The 19,164-nt window shown below is 31.7% G+C and overlaps 2 protein-coding genes across 6 annotated transcripts; one reads left to right on the top strand and one right to left on the bottom strand.

Moving 5' to 3' along the window:
* The first annotated feature begins 867 nt into the window (after positions 1-867).
* LOC148307416 (myrosinase 1-like) lies at positions 868-12,432 on the top strand. Of its 4 annotated transcripts, XM_088263345.1 has the most exons (11): positions 868-1,008; positions 1,468-1,682; positions 3,910-4,007; positions 5,891-6,159; positions 6,617-7,021; positions 7,488-7,787; positions 7,864-7,998; positions 8,646-8,752; positions 9,200-9,332; positions 12,111-12,170; positions 12,296-12,432. In XM_088263345.1, exons 2-10 carry the CDS (start codon positions 1,585-1,587, stop codon positions 12,120-12,122), a joined length of 1,557 nt encoding a protein of 518 aa, XP_088119471.1. In that variant the 5' UTR covers positions 868-1,008; positions 1,468-1,584; the 3' UTR covers positions 12,123-12,170; positions 12,296-12,432. The 4 variants fall into 4 exon arrangements, with proteins under 4 accessions (XP_088119471.1, XP_088119470.1, XP_088119473.1 ...); XM_088263344.1 differs by lacking the exons at positions 12,111-12,170; positions 12,296-12,432 and adding an exon at positions 10,023-10,181; XM_088263347.1 differs by lacking the exons at positions 868-1,008; positions 1,468-1,682 and adding an exon at positions 2,591-2,815.
* On the bottom strand, positions 9,908-16,591 carry LOC148307415 (cytochrome P450 4C1-like). 2 transcript variants are annotated; one of them, XM_088263350.1, is made up of 10 exons: positions 16,164-16,591; positions 15,913-16,022; positions 15,633-15,723; positions 15,317-15,502; positions 14,795-15,186; positions 14,626-14,694; positions 14,112-14,280; positions 13,612-13,791; positions 12,272-12,441; positions 9,908-10,045 (listed from the first exon to the last, which is right to left on the bottom strand). In XM_088263350.1, exons 1-10 carry the CDS (start codon positions 16,315-16,317, stop codon positions 10,034-10,036), a joined length of 1,533 nt encoding a protein of 510 aa, XP_088119476.1. In that variant the 5' UTR covers positions 16,318-16,591; the 3' UTR covers positions 9,908-10,033. The 2 variants fall into 2 exon arrangements, with proteins under 2 accessions (XP_088119476.1, XP_088119477.1); XM_088263351.1 differs by lacking the exon at positions 15,633-15,723 and having other exon boundaries at positions 16,164-16,321.
* Positions 16,592-19,164: the final 2,573 nt, after the last annotated feature.

Raw genomic sequence — 19,164 nt, 5'->3', positions numbered from 1 at the left:
CGGTGCGAACCGGCTGAATCCCACCACTGCGGAAAAGATCAAAAAAATACGAACTGTGGATTCTAAGTTGTCAACTAAAATATTTAATGAAATCCTTTACACTATTGGGTACAGTTCTACCAAAATTTTGACTTGGACCTCCAAAACTTCAATAGAACAGAATATTGTGAAATATTTTATTAGTCTTGTACGACACCAAGAGTGTGAGGTCCGGAGAGTATGAATGTTTCGCCAAGACAATTTTTTTTTAAATGGCTGAAAATCTGTTTTTTTATTCAAGTTTTACATGGTAAATACCACTATTGTGTAGTGGTTTTTACTAAATAACACTTAAATTAAAATTTGATGGAAATTTCTTAAAATCTATTAAATCACGAAATACGTAGTTCCAGTTTTTAAAATGCTAAAACATTATGTAATGATCGGATAAAATGTTTGTAAATATGTTTGTTTTTTATGTCGACTTAAAGTTTGGAAATATGAATTGGGAAATATCAATATTATGAAATTTTGAGGTACATTTTTTTCGCTATTTATTCTGATATTTACGGCATTCGATTTTCTTTTTTCGTGTAAAATATGATACTTAATTGATAAGATCTATAACTCGTTTTCAAATACTAAAATTAATAACATGTTTTTTTAAAAAAGAAATAAAACTTTATAAAAATTGTTACTCTGAGGTTGGGAAATAAAAACTAATATATCTAATGTACCATAATTATTTATGAATTGATAAGTATCAACCTAAGAGTAATTGACAATACCTACCTGAAGTTTTTTATTTTCATTATTTCAGAGATCGGGAAGCTATTTTGAAAGAACTGCTACTTTCTTGAATTTGGTTGGAGAGGACATGATAAATGTTTGGCATCTAGATTTGCCATTTCCCACGTTTATAAAACTAATTATTACACTACTTTTGTGTATGATTGTGATTATTACTCTCTTTTTACCATTAATTCTGGTCTTCATCACCATAATACCATTTGATACATTTCTAACCAGGTGATGGTTGTTATTTTTCATAATTATTTAAAATAAAATATAGATATTTGAGAACGACTTCTACTTTATTTAAATTCTTCAACCGCGTATATTTTTACAAAGTAACATCCTTGAAAGTAAAATATTCTAACGTTCTTTGTATTCTAATACATATGCACGTAATGCAATGAACGGAATCACAAACATCTTCCGAATCGAACCATACTTTTTTTACATTCCCAAAATATGCATAACATAGTAACTGCTTATTTAAAGCCTATACAAAACAATACTGTTTGCTTATGCTGAAACTCAACAATATAAAAAAAAACGACAAACTGGCCATGTGGATATTAGTGCTCAAATTTGATTTGACGGTTTTTTGCCTATACCGATTTATATTGTAATAACTTTTTGAAAATGAACTATCATTAGTGCAAGAACTTCAAACATTTTATTAATATAATTTTTACTTTGTAGCCATTTCTGCCCACCAGACTGGAAGTCAGTGTTCTGCACAATTCATCTGACTCCAACGACCCATTTCTGGCATAGGAGATTCAGTCACGAGAAGGAAATTAAAGAGTTCCTCTTCAGATGGGTTTTAGTTTGCAACTCCATAGCGACATCAGTGGACTACTTGCAAATAATGCGACAACTTCTTCAAAATGTGTTGCCATAGGATTTTTAAAATGGTATTCTACAAAAAATATTTTTGTTTATTATCGGTACGAGTTCTGAGGTGGCTCTTAATTTTTTAGGCAGTCACGTATTCGGATTGGAAGAGACATACAAATCGATTATTTTTCTTTTGTTTGAGATCAGAAAATGACTACCAGGAGAAAAGTCGCAGCCCATCCTCCTCACGAAGCCCGCCCTGAATATTCCTGATAACAAAATATTAGAAAACGTCAACGATACAACAATATTATATTACTCTTCCACCAAAATGTAATGTGATGTCGCATAATGTCCACACTCTGTTGCGCACTGCCGATTTTAATACCTTTTTAAAATTCAAAATTGCTCGCAGCTGACTTCTGAAAGTGGTGTAAATATGAAATAAGTGAAGAAGTAGTGTACATTTACGGTTGTAATTGACATGATCTTTTTTTACTTATGTCAATATTTTATCGTGCTCCGCGATCGCGGTACTAGCAGATGCCAAAGTCGTAGAAATACAATATATTCCAATGAGCAACAAATTATTATTTATGCATTTGCCCAGTTTAGGCTTAATATAAGTCCTAATTCATAATTTTGAGTACCTACTCAAAGGAATGTTTTCCTTAACTAGGGTACTTCTTATTTTTAGATTTAAATCTTATATGTGTTCTCGACAACAACGAAACAATAAATCATGGGTTTTTTCCTTAGTATACCGAATACTAATACACATGTATTTAACAATGTCATATCATTAGTTAATTTATAGATTACTTTAATCCGATAAAATTAATTATTATAGATTGCGATTTATTATAATTCGTTATATCGGCAGTTGTTTGTGATCAAATGCAGATAGTAAACTTGTAACGGACAATTTTATGATTGCGTAAACGGTGATATCTTTGAAGAGGCTGGATTTTGAGTAGATTACATCAACTAATATTGTTTATCGAGTAAGTAGTGGGAAGTATTATGTACTATCTGCGGGTACATTGGCCCTGGATGCAAAGCCAATAGAGTTCGAGTAACTGCTAATCGTCAGTCATCCTCAGTCAGTATTCCCCTCTTGTGTGGGAGGTGTAACATAACAATAAGTGACCGACTCGTCCAGCATGAAGATCTTCTTACTAGCCTTGGCAATGACTTTTATGGGTCAATGGTGCGTAATATCTTTTTATATTTTATCCTAGTGTGAGTCCACGAACTCAGATATACATAATATTATTTATTTCGTCTTTTTATTTCTTCCAATAATATATACTAATATCGATCTTCTTTTTCCTATATCTCTAGCTTAGGGCATTATTTTACTCTTATTCGCATTGTCACGAGTAAAATTAGAAGTATTTTTTTATGGGTTCATTCAGAGGTTACAAGAAATTCCAAAAAGTCCGTAGAAGTAATATATGTACAATATTATATTGTATTTATTAGAGGGAGTTAATAGTGTATTATCATGTTTTTAATGATAATTGGTACTTTTCTCCTTTGAATCTAAAGAAATTACGTTGGTATAAATAATCAAACTATCTGCGAGAATATTTTAAATACCAGGAAAACACTCCAACGAAGCGATGGCGATTTCACGGTGCCGCCTCTCCATCGTGGTATCCATTGTAACAGTAGGTCTTTGAAAATAAAGTTAGTTTCTTCTGATGCAGCATTCCGTGTAATCCCATTTCAGGTCAAACAGTAAAAATGACTTATAAACCGTGGATTTACTACAGACTACAATAAATACTTGGTAAAAAAAAAAGGCTGCAGTGCTTGGCGATGACCGGTCACTCGGGGCAAAATACACAATAGGAAAGACAACATTTATTTATTCACCTACCAAGAATATAAATAACGTATTCTCTCCATTAATAGATACAAATGAGGTTTTTAAATTTCTCCTCACGTTCTTGATCAGGGGGAAGCGGGGCTAGTTATTACAATAACAACAAAAAGTTTGACTATCTGAAATCTGTTTCAAATAGAATATTCGTGTTAAAACTACGTTATAGCCCAAAATACACACCATTAACATGAAATTTAAAAGTAATGCGATTAAATAAGAAAAACACATTATATTTATAATATCTTATAACTTGTAATCTTGGATTATTGTATTGATCCATCAAAAAATGATAGTACGTTTAATATATAGCTTGTGATAATATCAAAGTACTTAAGCGAACGTTCATTGAAATCGTATCCGGTAGATAATGTATATTACTATTTTACTGTGACTTAATAATTGATTTTTTTTAGCTTCTCTGCCGATTACAAATACACAAACTTCCCGGACGGGTTTATATTCGGCGTAGCCACAGCTGCCCATCAGATTGAAGGGGCTTGGAATCTTTCAGGTAAGATATAAATAATTCCTACATAATCTGAATATCTGCATCGATCATCGACAATAAAAACAGAAAATCATTTCGGCTGTCCAAACTTAAAACACAGTAAGGGACATTTTTTTAGTAGTTTTTTTTTGCATTTTTGGACTAAGTAGAATCTACTAAGTCCAAAATGCATAAAAAACGTCCTACAAAAAAATTTCCGTTACTGTGTTTTGAGTTTAGACAGCCGATTTGCATACGTTACTATTGGATTTCATGTTTTTCCAAGTCAAAATTAATAATGAGATTTATGACAAGTTTAGAGAATAGGGCTACAATGCCATTGAATGGAACGTTCGGGAAACGATATTTTTTTTACGAGCGCGTATTTGTGACGTAGGAGAGAAACCATAATAAAATCGAAGACCTTTTTTATTAGTAACTCCAGCTAGCCTTACAAATTCCCATCTTATGAACATATTTAACTGACTCAACAGCATTGTCTCGACATTAGTCCTGAGTTATATATACGGATTTCGTCCATTTCGTTACCTTCAAAGTCTTCCACTCGTATTATTATAATTCTATTTATGAAGTAAAAATCAATGGCAACACGCCAAATATTTTCTTGTAAAGTAGGTATCTACCTACAGTATTAGAGTTGATTTGTAAATATATACTCAACAACCATGCAACCGTAAAAGCGCCAAAAATGACACATTCAAAATTTGTTGCAACGATATATTTTTTTTTAAATGTATTTATTAATCATTTCAAATTCAATCGCGATTTATTTTGTTTAGTCTCTTGTCAACGTTGTCGAAATCAAGTATTTTATAGAGCTTGAAAATGCATAGTACTGAATGTTCTGCTGTGATAGTTTTTTAAAAATAAAAAAGCATGTAACACCAGCCGATTTTTTTAACAAACTCGGCAAATGCAATAAATATTTTATAATAAAGACAAGATATATGATATATGGATAAGTTTATGCCTTGCTAAAAAGCAATATCTTCCAACCGACCAAAAACAGACTAGAGATATTGGTCAAAACGTTTGATACCTTATATAGCTGTTTGCAATCAGAGGGTAGATAGTACTTGAATATTAATATTTAATAATTATTAAACATACTACTACTACTACCATCACGCCATTTCCCCGCAGGGGTATGCAGAAAGGATGGAACGCTACACTCTTCTGTCCTGAAATACACTCCTCGCCTCCTTCACATCCATACATGCCATCCGATTACGCAGACTTTTGACACCACCAGATTTTAGGTTCTGATTCATCTGATCTTGCCAAGTCTTTTTCGTCCATCCTCGTTCTGTTTTCCTGCTCACATTCACCACATATATTTTCTTATTCATTCTCTCTTTATCCATTCGCTCCACATGTGCATACCACCTTAAAGAACTCGGCTGTCCAAACTCAAAACACAGTAAGGGACATTTTTTTGCATTTTTGGACCAAGTAGATTCTACTTAGTCCAAAAATGCAAAAAAAACGTACTACAAAAAAGGTCCCTTACTGTGTTTTAAGTTTGGACAGCCGAACTCTTCCTAATCTTTTCAATTATTTCTTGTTCAACCTTACATTCCTTTCTTATATCTTCATTTGTAATTCTTTCGTACAATGATATTCCACACATTCGTCTGAGGGAGCGCATTTCAACAGCGTTCTCTCTGCTTTCATACTTCCTTTGCCAGTTCTGTTTCGCTCCTATACATTAGTGTCGGTACCAGCACGCCATTGTGAACCGCTAGCTTGGCTTCCATGGACATATTTTTATTTGCAATCACTCTGATCAAAGCACCATTTATTCTATTCCCTGCATTCACTGTGCTCTCAACATCCTTATCCACTTTTATATACACTTATATGTATATAAATCGTTCACATTTCAGGCAAAACAGAAAATGTCTGGGACAGATTGTCACACTCGCGGCCAGAGCTGATAGCTGATGGAAGCAATGGGGATATTGCCGTAGACTCCTACAATAGATATACAGAAGATGTAGAAGAGTTAGAGTACTTGGGGGTTGATGTGTACCGTCTCTCCCTTTCTTGGGCCAGAATCTTACCCACTGGAAGAATCGACAAAATCAATCCTGAAGGAGTGAACTATTATAATAAACTGATTGATCTCTTGTTGGAGAAGAATATTCAACCTATGGTATGTTCTGATATATAGCAATTATGGGGTAGACTTCTTATATTCTCATTGCTGTTAGGATGCTGACAGCATTATCAATCCTGAGGGAGTGAACTACATATTAATAAAGTGATTAATCTCTTGTTAGAAAGGAATATTCAAGCTATGGTATGTTCTGATATAAAGTAATGTTATGTGATAGACTTAGATTTTTGTGGTAAGATGTTGACAGCATTATTATGATAACAGTTCCACATATAATCTGTTATGTTAGAACTATCATAATAAAACTCCCTTTTAATACATTCTGATTTGGCATCATGTGTTGCAAGTCATTTTTTTAAAATAATCCCCAACATGGTAAAGTTTTTCATATTTCTGTTGTCTTTTAGTTTGAATCGACGTGAAAATATATTTATCAACTTGATTTTATGAAAATGTGCTATAATCCAGAAATTTACTTTACGTCGATACTTAGGTTACTTTATTCCATTGGGACCTTCCGCAAACACTGATGGACATCGGTGGCTGGGCAAATTCTTACATGATCAACTACTTCAAGGATTATTCCGACTTTTGTTTCAAAACTTTCGGGGACAGGGTGAAATTGTGGATCACATTTAATGAACCATATGAAATATGCGAAGATGGATATGGTGATGAAAAAAAAGCACCGGCTATTAATAGCCACGGAGTTGGTAATTACCTGTGTGGAGACACGTTACTCAAGGCGCACGCCGAGTCCTATCACCTCTACAATGATATGTACCGACCTTCTCAAAATGGCAGAATAATGATAAGCATCAATTCTATTTGGTATGCTCCTCAAGATCCACAAAGCCCTGCTGATGTTGCCTTAGCAGTGGTAGCCAATCAGTTCAAGGTAAGGTTCCAATTTAAGGCCTTGTTTTCATTTTTTACATAATCATGACCTCATTTTAAAGACTTTGCACTTTGCACATTTTGCACAATAACTATTGAATACTGTCATTTAGTATATAATGACTACTATAATATGTATATCTTTAGGATATTTTTGTTTATAATTTTGCATTGTGTTATTGTGAATTGAAAAAGTACAGGCTCTTTTTTACTTTTACTCGCTCTAATAATTAAACTAATAATCAATACCAATTTTATTTAATTATGACTAACAATAACCTGTCTAAAATCTTAGAGACTAAAATATTAAAGGCAACTGGGTTATAAGGCCGGTATTGCTCCGTTGATGCAAATATTATCCTATATTTGTTAGTTCTCTACCCAACTTGCATAGGACGGCTTACAAATGATTTGTTTACCAAAGTCAACCCTGAACAATGAACATAAACATTTATTGGTAATTTCAGTTTGGATGGTTTGCACATCCCATTTATTCCCAAGAGGGAGGATACCCGAAAGTTATGATAGATCAGATTGACGCCAACAGTCAAGCTGAAGGTTTGACTCTATCTCGTTTGCCTGTTATGGGAGAAGAATGGATCAACCGCATAAAAGGAACGGCTGACATCTTGGGGATCAATCATTACACCACTCACCTTGTCACACCAGGCATAGACGCCACTGCACAGTCACCTTCTTGGCTCAGGGACATCGGCGCCAAAGTGTCACTAGAAGTGGGGAAACCATCCGCATCTGAGTGGCTGCGGGTATGGTTTATTATCTCTCTGGCCTTATTTTTATACAATTTATGTTACATTTTCTTATTAGCTCTATATTTTTTAGGTGTACCCCAAAGGTTTTGGTGATATGCTTCGATGGGCTGACAAGGAGTACAATCATCCAGAAATTATGATTACAGAGAATGGTGTCTCTGATAGAGGTAGTTTGGAAGACGACAGCCGTATTGAATACTTTAATGTATGTTCTTTATTTACAATTTTATTTAGGTCTAAATGCACATATTGTCAGAAGAAATCCACATTTTCATAACAAAAAATAAAAATAGTGATAATAACACATATGATTCTTTTTCTGCATTGAACTGTCAAGAGTTATATGCTTCTAGAATGATTAGTTTTTTTTTCAAATTGGGTAATTTAGGAATGCAAATAAAGTCCTTCTATGTAAAGATAAACTTTAAACTAGATATACATACATACATATCTCATAAGATTACGAAATAACTTTTTTTTCATTAGCAATATGTTTTTTGACATCAAGTTTATTTTGTTTTTATTGAGGTAGGAAAAGTTTTTCATCTTTTAAACATATTAAAGCCATAAGAGTGCTTGTGCACTACACGGAATTTTACCGTCCGGCACGCCTTCGACAGTTTAGCGTTATTGAATTTACACGCAATGTGATCACGCACCGATCAAGAGCACCGATCCGAAGAAAGATGGACAAAGCACAAGCCAATCCAAGCCAATCATCCGTTTTATCACGCTAACTGAAATGTTGGATGGTAAAATTCCATGTAGTGCACAAACGCCTTAAAGGTTACATCAATCAGCCTATCAGTAATATGTTTTATGTTATGTTACATTTTATGCTCAATATTTTAGGACTATCTGTCTGAATTGCTGATAGCAGTATATGATGATAATGTTAATATCACAGGATATGTAGCGTGGACATTGATGGATAACTTCGAATGGAGAGCTGGATTCTCGTATGTATTTGGTGTACTTGCTTAATTAATTTTCCTCCAAACGTTATTATTTCACTTTGTGCAATTTTTCTAATATCAGATTTCTCAATGTTATTGTTAAATGTCCATATATAAGGATGAAATTGATACATTAAGTTCAAATTGACTTCAAACCGATTTTAAAATTGTATACTTTTGCATATTGGTACTCTTCAATACGCCTTTGTCGGGTGAATATGGAGAGATATAGAGCGGGTACATATATGTAGTAGTAATACCAAGGCCCCTGAGGATGTCCTTACACACGCCCTGCTGTCTCTATCACTTTCAGGCTTACACCGATTGGAGTACTATAAGCAACATTGTTAATGGACAAATTTTCAAACATACAGACAACTGTGATGTTTTTATAGACAATTTGAATGATTTCTTTAGAACGTAAATTCAATATACTTTATTTAATTTCAGTGAACGCTTCGGACTATACTCTGTAAACATTACAGACTCTACGTTGCCTAGAACGGCTAAAAAATCTGCAGCGTTTTTTAAGCAGATGGTCAAAGATCATGCTATTTCTAATGCAAATTCTGTCCATTATCATGTGAGTATTCTTGTTATATTCTGAATGGTTGTAAAATTTTGGGGTTAATACGAATGATCTATTTCTGGAAATGTGGATACTAACAATAAATCGACGTGCCCTACGTAAAGTGCTCCAACTACATTTTTGTCAATTTTGAGATACTTGGTGTATGTTATCAACTGACCGTTATCTACAAATATAAACAAACAAAAAAAATATATAAAATAAATTACGCCTAGTTTTCAGGCGTATAAGACGCTATCTAAGAACTGAACTCCTAAAACACTAACTACCTAATTTTGATAAAGCATAAAGTTTCAAAACGATTTAATGCATTGCATTATTTTATCGTGTTTTTGAATGTTTAATACTAGTTTAAGATAAGAATTTAAGAAGTTAAGAATTTCAAATAATACTGTTAATTAATTTCAAAAATTACGGTAAAAAATCTTCTAAGGTCTCTCTTGTAAAGTAACAGATTTGCAGATAGAGTATACTATAGAGATACTTTACGTAGGGGCCGTCGAAATTATATCATGCATGGGATATTTTTTTATAAACATTCATTTATTTTTGAGAAAAAAACAATTATATTTGTTTTGTACATACTTTAATAAAAACATTACTTTTATGATAATTTAATATATGTACTTGAAAGAAACATATCAGTTAGAAAATCCTTTTCTTTATCCTTTGAAATTGTTGCAGGTAATCAATAATTACGAAGACTCCTGAAAGAGAAATTTTTAATCAAATAAAAAATAAACTTATTTGTCAATATTTATTTTGTTTTTCCTTAATGCCGTACTTGAAAATGTAAACCATTATTAACTATAAAAAAAATCATATTCAATGGTTATATCTAAACAGCTTATATTATAGAAATTAAATATTAAGATGAGATCTTAATAAAATCAGATGGTAAATAAAATTTTAAATACTAAAAGTAAATTCAACAATTGGAACACATTAAGACCAGAATGTTCCAATTAATTGGCTCTCCTTATTAACGAATGACGGGGCGAATGTTTATTTAAACAATCTATATTTTTATTGATTTTATATATTATAACTTCTTTAACCAAATATAAAAAGCAAATAGTTCAATAGTAGAAAAGTATTTTATTTATTGTTTCGGCATTAACTTTGTGGTAAGACATGTTATAATAATTAAAGAAAACACTTTGTTTTTTACCACTTGAGTTTTTATTAAAGACTACATGTTTCAGAAGTTAAACTTCCATCATTCAGGTCTGTATAATAACTTATTATATATTATACAGACCTGAATGATGGAAGTTTAACTTCTGAAACATGTAGTCTTTAATAAAAACTCAAGTGGTAAAAAACAAAGTGTTTTCTTTAATTAGTAGAAAAGTACATTGTAAAAGTACAATAACTGATAAAAGTTAGGCTGTTAGATGACCAGTACACCACCACATTGACGTGGTGACATATATCGGAGTTATGTGTATCATATCGACTGGGCCAATACAGAATTAGGATCTTTAATTCACTATCCTACTTAAACAGGATATGGTACCATCAGAGTGACATAAGTTTCTTAAGATTTGGCTCAAATAAGCGACTGCTTCTATTAACCAGAATCCAATTAAGATACATGGACAATGTATTTTTGCAACAATATGTAATAAATTTGCAGTGATGCCTCGCATAACGTACTTAATTTGTTCCAGGAGCAAGTTTGTTAGGTGAAGCTTGTTTTCCCATAACGATACACCTTTTTTTAAATCGTTCTGTGGCATAAAATATAGTACTGTAACATAAAAAAGATACTCAGATTTAGGAGAGTCTATCGAGGCTTGCAGGGTCAAATCCTCTTTTTTTATTAATTGATTTAGCGGTCACTTTGTGGTAAAATCTATCCATTTTAAATTTAAGTTTTACTTAGTAAATACCACTTCTTAAAATCTATTGTGACACGTGTTTCGATGCATTCCCCATTATTTTTAACGCGTGACGACACTATAGATTTTAAGAAATATTGGTATTTACTAAGTAAAACTTAAATCCTCTTGTTCCATCCTGTGGTTCTTGGCTGCTGACTTCTTGAAAAACCTTTCCGAGGTTGTTTGTTTCTCCCTCTTCTTCAACACCTGCCGTTAAGGGCATCATTGTAGACTGTTGATCCTGTCGGCCTCAGCTGAGTTTGGATAGTGACTATTAGTAAACTCCTGAACCTCTCTCTATGTGACCAGGATTTCCTTGATAGCAGCAGTTGAGATTGGTTGATTTGATTGCTCCTTCTCACTGTCAAATGAAGCTTCCCTTTGAACTTCCATCATGTTGCTGGACTAGAAGTGCTTGGAGCTCTTCATTTATCAGCTCTTCTTGGTGTTCATCAATAAGCTCTGCCACATCCTCTTCCTTTACTTCCAATACCAACTGCGCTGCATGCACCTTTGGAGCTTTCGAGCGGCGAGATGAAATACGATACACTACGTTGTGTGAAGCAAGATTCACTGTGTGAGTCGCATAGTGGACAAACAAAAAGTTTGTTGTGTGCATCGTTTGTTATGCAAGGCATCACTGTATTAGTAATCATTTGTAGAGTGCATGAGAATATTCTTTTTATATAATACTACAAGTTTTGCTCTGGTTTATATCATAACTAACAAAGTAATAAATATGCGATAACACTAGTGCATGGCATTTTTTATGTACTTGTTCAAGATTCCCGATATAAGGTATGTCATGATTTTATAATGTAAATATATTCATCTTCAACAAAGAAAATGGAACGTTTTATTTATGTTACGTGTTTTTTTTAAACAGATTGAATTCTAAACTGATGAATATGTTACAAAATCATGGGAAACGTATTATTGAAAATATGTAAGTATGTTTTACTTTGAAGACAATATTTTCTAAACTAAATATTTTATTTATAATAATGATTATTGATTTATAAATACAAAAAATACAAATACACTCACCGAGAATGATTTCTTCCTTGGTAGTAACTTAATGTGGATCGGATCTCTGCTTCTAAGAACCAAATCAGCAGAAAACACAATATCTTCGGGTGTAGTCACTGGTTCTAATATGAAGTTCCGCAAAATGGAGGATACAAATGCCTTTAGCTCAAACAGTGCAAATCTCTGCCCTATAAAATTACACACACATATACATATACTTGTAATGTATGGTTATTACAATGAAAATACCAAAAAATGCATATTTCCTTCTCATTGAATCTCCTTTCATCCATACCTAATGGTTCATGCACTCAACGGAAATAGCATTCAATTGTTGGAGTATCTTTCTTCTTCCAACCCTTATCTGTACCCAATAGTTTATAGGGCACTGCATACTATGGAAGCAGTCTTACTTTGATTATAGATATTAAATAAATATTAGATTGAAAAGTCACTTTTATTAATTCTGACCCCCTTGAAAACCAATCCTGGGACATCCATCAAGGCATTAAAATGCTATAACCACTATGGAGGCATGTATCTTTAGATCTGTGATTCCCAAAGTGGTCTATATCGACCCCCAGGGGTCTATGACAACTTGCAAGGGGTCTATGTTTTAATTTGAATTTAAAATATAAATGTATAAAACCTAACATGTGTGGTTCAAAGTGAGTAACACTACATATACCGGCTGTCAAAAATACATTTGAAGTTAATGAATTTGATAAAAATCAATATCAGGTAAGGCAAGGGGTCTACGAGATAAAAGAGTTTGGGAACCTCTGCTTTAGATATAGAAAATTATTAGGTCAACAGGAAAATTATATTGGATTTTCACAAAACACATCAGTTTATTAGAGTATAAAAGGATATAAAATTGACATCAAAGTGGTCTTATTGTTTTAATTATTTATTTGACCACCTACTAGTTTTTCGATGAGTTATTGAGATATCAGTAAACTATTATACATTAAAGATACCGTATTTTGGATGAATTCTAATTTGTGCAAAACGTCATTTTAGAGGCGACGTATTGGTTGCATGTAAAAAAAAATATATCCAGTACTTGGGATAGTGTAATTGTTCATAACTTTCAAAAATAGTTTGCTAATTTCAGTCCCAGAGATATAAGCCTAAATAAATACTCAAATTTCGGGTCCGAACGAATTGATTGAACCAAACACAAAAAAGCTTTTCAAACAACTTATTTCGCAGTGGACAATAGACATGTGGACAGTGTTACTCAATCAAATAAATACATACTTTAAGATATTAACTTGTTCATTAAATTTGAGGCTTCAAAGTCAAAAACTAGACTAGTGTTCCAGATAAACAATAATATATAGTTGTATACAAACCTATACAGTTCCTTGGTCCAGCACTAAATGGTATGTATGCAAATGGATGCCTTTTGGAGGAATTTTCTAATGTGAACCTTTCGGGGATAAATTTATCTGGATCGGGATAGATACTTGCATTTCTATGTAAATCAAATATATGCACATGGCACGTTGTACCAGCTGGTATCAAGTGATCAGCTGTAAAAAAAAAACAATTTATTTTATCTAAACCTCTCTTGTCTGATGTTAAAAGTATCAATACAGGTAGTGTTCATTAAACCTCTTGCCTGCGGGGTGATTTTTTGGAAATCCCAATATTCAAAAAATATTTACTTGAAGACGGGCTCAGGGTTAATAACCACCTTGTTTGACTGCCCACACTTATGACTTATTTGTATACCTATTGACTCTTTGTTAAATCCATCTTACCAACATTTTAACCAGGAAGTAGTCTTCATACTTTACTAAGTATCTGGTAAATAAAATCCAAAATAATGTACAAAGTCATTTATACTTACTTAATTGAACATCTTCATTTAATAGTCTGGATATGAATGGTACACTCGGATACAAGCGAAGAGATTCTTTCAAACACATTTCCAAATATCGCATTTTATTAAAATCTTCCATTGTGGCTTCTTTTGATGTGCCTTCAAATATTTCATCCAGTTCAGCCACTATTTGTTCCTTTTTTTTCACAATTAGCAAACAAACATTTAAACATGAATAAAGCATTGTTATAATTTACAATCATCTTAACAGTATAATAAAATGTGTTTTATTATCCAACTATTATGTTAAAGAACTGGTATAAAAGGATTTATATATTATGTCTACCCGTTTTTAAATAGGTACTATGTTACATACACAGTAATATTTTTTTGTTTGTTTGTTAAATAATAAATAAATAATAATTATTTAATAATAAATTAAAAGCGCCCTTGAGGTATTTTTTTACGAAAATGGCGCTATATAAGTTATGCAAATTTATTATTATTATTATTATTACAGTTTATAAAAGAAAGATCGTACCTGAATGGAACTGTGGTTGGCAATAAGCATGAGGCAAAAACTTAAAGCCATTGTTGTTGTGTCATGTCCCTATGATAGTAAATAATGACAAATAATTAGTCAAATAATTTCTGCCAGTAAAATGATTATATTTCTATAATGTTGTAAAAATGAATTAATTTTCCTTTACCTCAAACATAAATGTATCTACTTCTTCTCGTATTCCGGATTCATTGATTTTCCCTTCAGATTCTGCAGACAGTAGTAAATCCAGCATTGCTAATTTTTTGCTACTATTTTTCATGTAATCACTGTTTTCTATCTCGTTCACAATAGCTTTAGTATTTTCTGATGACGCTGTTGCACGTCTTTTCCTTATAACATCCAGTGTAAACTCATGTAGAATAGGTAAAATCTTATTATGCTTTTTGCCAACTGAAGATATCCCGAATATTACCGGAGCATGAAGCCATAGTCGCACAAGCCTGTATATGAGAACCTTTCCAATATCGTGAATACCTTTTTTGTATTTTGCAAAAGTGGAAGTATTGCTAAAATCCATTTCAATACCCATTGCTGTTTCTGTAAATATAACACTATGTTATCAACTATTTTCAAATAAATGCAATGTGTTTTGTTAAAAATATACCTTGCTTGATTACTTAAGCTAGGAACACTTTTATAAATAAATATATTATTTAAAAAAACTTACCACAAATAGAATGTATAGTGAATTGAGTTACAAAAGAGGTAATATCTGTTTTTGTCTTGCCAATCTCTTTTTTTAAATCTTGGACTGTTTTTTCGCTGTGTTTATTAAAGATGTTGCAAAATTGACGTAAAATATTGAAATGAAATGCTGGTGTAAGTATTTTTCTTCTTATTTGCCATTTTTCACCTGAAAATTTATTTATCAGTATACATTATAAAGCTAGTAGTATGTATATATGTCTGCGGCGAATATAAATAAATATTGATAACAAACACTTTAAATCACACAATGTATATTATTGAAATTATTTACTAACCATTACTTGTTAAGAGTCCTTCATTTAGCCATGGCTTAAGAAAATCATAAATCATACTCTTCGTAATAAATTTTTGGCTGGATAATACTATCTAAAAATTATAATCATAATATTTGTAACTCCAACTGATTTTCCATTAATCCTCTCTACTAGTACCTATGTAAAGCTATTATTATCAGCTCAATGATTATTACAATATGATTGTAGTATTATTTTTTACTAAATATTACCTTTATACTAGATAAAGATTATGTTATACATATAATGTGTCAATTTTTACCTCAATTTCCTTTGGACTCTGAATATTCAATATCCTCTTTCCTCCTAATTGTACTGCATAAGTAGATTTAAAAGTATTTGACAGGCTTCTTGAGTGGTAGAAGAGTGGAACTATTAATAATAAATATCTTTTATTTATATATAAAATAAAATTTAAATTATAAATATATTTATAAAATAAAAATGATCTGTAAAGGACTTATATTTTCCAATCATGGTACATATTACATAAGCAAATGTACATGTACATACCTGGTTCCAACAAAAAGTCAGCAATATTTCCTAAAATTGGCCATTTCTTAGGTCCTGGTACTTTGGAAAAGAGTATTCCATTTTTAGTTTTAGACAAACGGTAATGTATGCAATACAGAATAATTGCAACACTAGCTATAAATATACTCCACATTTTTGTTAGACTCGTTTGTTTCAGATATATTTCTGCACAATCATTATTGGCTACTTCAAAAAACTGTTGTTATTATCATTTTAAGATAGTACTGATACTCTGAACCTAATATCAACAACCATTTTTCACATAAGATAATAAACCGGTGATTTCAAAACTTCTAATTTCCAATAAAGTAATATATAAATTAATTACGATAAGAGGCAATAGATTTTTTTTTTAAATCACATTTGAATAAAATTGTTGTACACAGGATCACATGGATTCAGCGAGTGTTTTTGCCTCACATTTTCACTCATGAATTACATGACATTATAGTTACTTTAAACATAAAGAGTAAATCCACTCACTAGTAGGCATAGCCTATGAAACTTAAAAAGTTGAAGTCTGAGTAGGGTCATGATAAGCGATGTTGCATAAGCCGTAGCTAGATTTCAGTCACTTGGACGTTAGGTAATTCAAAAATCGCATGGATTCATTGATTGATAATTGATTCAGAGTTATTTTAAAAGACAAATGTGTACATAAATATTTGGACAACATTCTCAAAGCAATTTTCTTACCTGAAATGTATGAATATGCTCAGTTTTCTTCATTTTCAGCCGAAAAATATGGCCATGTATCACCTTCTCACACTGAAATAAAATAGCTTGGTTGTAAACAGTGCATAAACTTACAATGTCTCTCACCACCATAACACCGCAACATTGTTCAGTTTAGTAATTCCTGCACTGTCTAAGTTGCCAGACTATAGAATAAATTACATCTTACGTGACAACTCTGATGATTCAAGAAATGTATAGAACATTAGTAATTATCCTTCAAACATTAACTGTCCATCAAATAATCCATTCCTTGAATTATGGTATCTATCTCTCCATCCTCAACTTCTTACCTAGTTCTACTTTAACAAACAATAACATTATATACAATATTTTTTTAACTATTCATACTGCAACTCCTAATAATCTGTATTTTATTTATTGATTTGGCATTTAATTTGTAGAACTCCATTTTAATTTATGTATTAATTTTAAATCAAACGTCCCCCATTAGCTACTGTTGTTTCCCATTAATTATTGCTGCACATGTTGAAACTGTCACTTAGAATTGTATAGCTACATCCTTATGTCCTTACAGTCAGTTCATTTGATCTTCACATTCGTTTGATAATGCCCTAACAAGGCGAAACAATTGTCACAATATTAATTTTTTATGTGTTTTTGTTAATAAAATACAACTTAGTAGACTCAAAAAATCTGTGTTTGATTTAAAATTAATACATAAAATCTATGTTTCCTTTCTTCTCTTACTTACAAGCACTACCTGCCCATTCATTTGAAATAGTTTTTTTATTTGTTTTTGGTTGGTTGGAAAATATTACTTCAAAACAATAAGCCCACCATGATGCTCATATTCCGTACAAACAAAAAATAATCATATATTTCCTGAAGTTGCGACTGTATTTCCCGTAGTTGTGATTGTATTCCCAGTGATTGCAATTATATTCATTTCTTTCCTCTCTAATATATACTAAATTAATTCATAAATTAAAATAGAGTTCTACAAATTAATCTCCAAAGCAATGAATAAACTAAATTATATTGATTACTGCTTACTTGATTATCAAACTTAATAGAACTTCTTTTATTAGTTGATGGGACTATTCTGTTGACTTATTTTTATAAACTTCTATATCATCTAGCATCTTGATCTAAAAGGTAATTATTGTAATACTGATACCAAATGTACAGTTTGCTTTATTCTAGCTAGAGGTTCCCTAGAGAAGGAGGTTGTCTGCCTCCGTAGTTTAATAGTCAGAACCCTCGGCTACCATATCTAGAGGTCCCGAGTTCGATTCCCAGGGGGAGTCAAATAAATATAAGTGATTTTTTCACTCTAATTTTCTTTAAATATTACCCTGGACTGGTATCTGAAGCGGAACACTGATCACCTTTCGTTAATGTATTAATGATCAATATAACACTGCATTTATATTATGCAGTGCTCTATGCACCATTGGGTGCCAATTAAGGTTTGAAGAAGAAGAGGTTACCTTTACTTTATCATTAAAGTTATTGTGTTTTCATTTGTAAATATTATTGTTTGAAAATAATTGAGAGTTTCTGTTTAAATAATAGAGATAAGCATTATAATATAATAATTGCACTTTATAATTTTAGCAACTAAATAAATAGATAAGTAATGTTCTGAGCAAATCATAAGGGTTATCATATTGTGATATCCGAATGAATTAATTTTACTTTTAAGAAGTCATAATAAAATATTTATGCGTAATAATAATAGAAACATGATTTGATGAAGTTGAACTCAGTATTCATTTATACAAAACAAAATGAAGATATTAAGTCAACATTATTTATTTATTTTTTAGGACAATTGTTTCGCCTCATGGTTTTTAAAAGTGAATAATTGAAAAATGAAGATAAAACTTACCCCCACATTTCAAATTAGATAGATATATATAGCTCAACTTGATCGTATTCAAAATAAATTTCTAAAAATGTTGGATGGTAAGCTTCATTTAAGTTTCAACTCTTACGAAGAATCTTCAGGCTTCCATAAATTATCTTCACTTAGTAAACGTAGGAATATATCAGATTTATGTTTTTTGTATAAAGTTATAAATAGTATAACTGAGAGCCCCCATGTTCTTGAGCAGATACCTTTTCATTGTCCAATTAGAATCAATAGACAAAGTCATACCTTTTATAATCCAGCACCATCAAAGAACTATTTAAAAAATTCCTTTATTTATCGAAGTTGTGGGAAACTTAATGAATGTTGTACCCACCTTGATATGTTCTATTCCAATCATTCAAACTT

This window comes from Brachycentrus maculatus, unplaced genomic scaffold, assembly GCF_059751285.1.
Source record: "Brachycentrus maculatus isolate JH-2025_06_01 unplaced genomic scaffold, ASM5975128v1 h1tg000199l, whole genome shotgun sequence".
In the NCBI taxonomy this organism is placed as follows: domain Eukaryota; kingdom Metazoa; phylum Arthropoda; class Insecta; order Trichoptera; family Brachycentridae; genus Brachycentrus; species Brachycentrus maculatus.
This window is presented reverse-complemented; position numbering and strand designations above follow the sequence as displayed.

What these genes read in the sequence shown, in the direction of transcription:
- LOC148307416 (XM_088263344.1), top strand. Translation starts at nt 1,585, where the DNA reads ATGGGTTTTAGTTTGCAACTCCATAGCGACATCAGTGGACTACTTGCA. An exon ending in TGGTAGCCAATCAGTTCAAG is followed by an intron (nt 7,022 to 7,487) that starts GTAAGGTTCCAA and finishes TGGTAATTTCAG; the next exon opens with TTTGGATGGTTTGCACATCC. An exon ending in CAAATTCTGTCCATTATCAT is followed by an intron (nt 9,333 to 10,022) that starts GTGAGTATTCTT and finishes AAATTGTTGCAG; the next exon opens with GTAATCAATAATTACGAAGA.
- LOC148307415 (XM_088263350.1), bottom strand. Translation starts at nt 16,317, where the DNA reads ATGTGGAGTATATTTATAGCTAGTGTTGCAATTATTCTGTATTGCATA. An exon ending in TGACTTTTTGTTGGAACCAG is followed by an intron (nt 16,023 to 16,163) that starts GTATGTACATGT and finishes TATTATTAATAG; the next exon opens with TTCCACTCTTCTACCACTCA. An exon ending in CACTATACATTCTATTTGTG is followed by an intron (nt 15,187 to 15,316) that starts GTAAGTTTTTTT and finishes TTATATTTACAG; the next exon opens with AAACAGCAATGGGTATTGAA.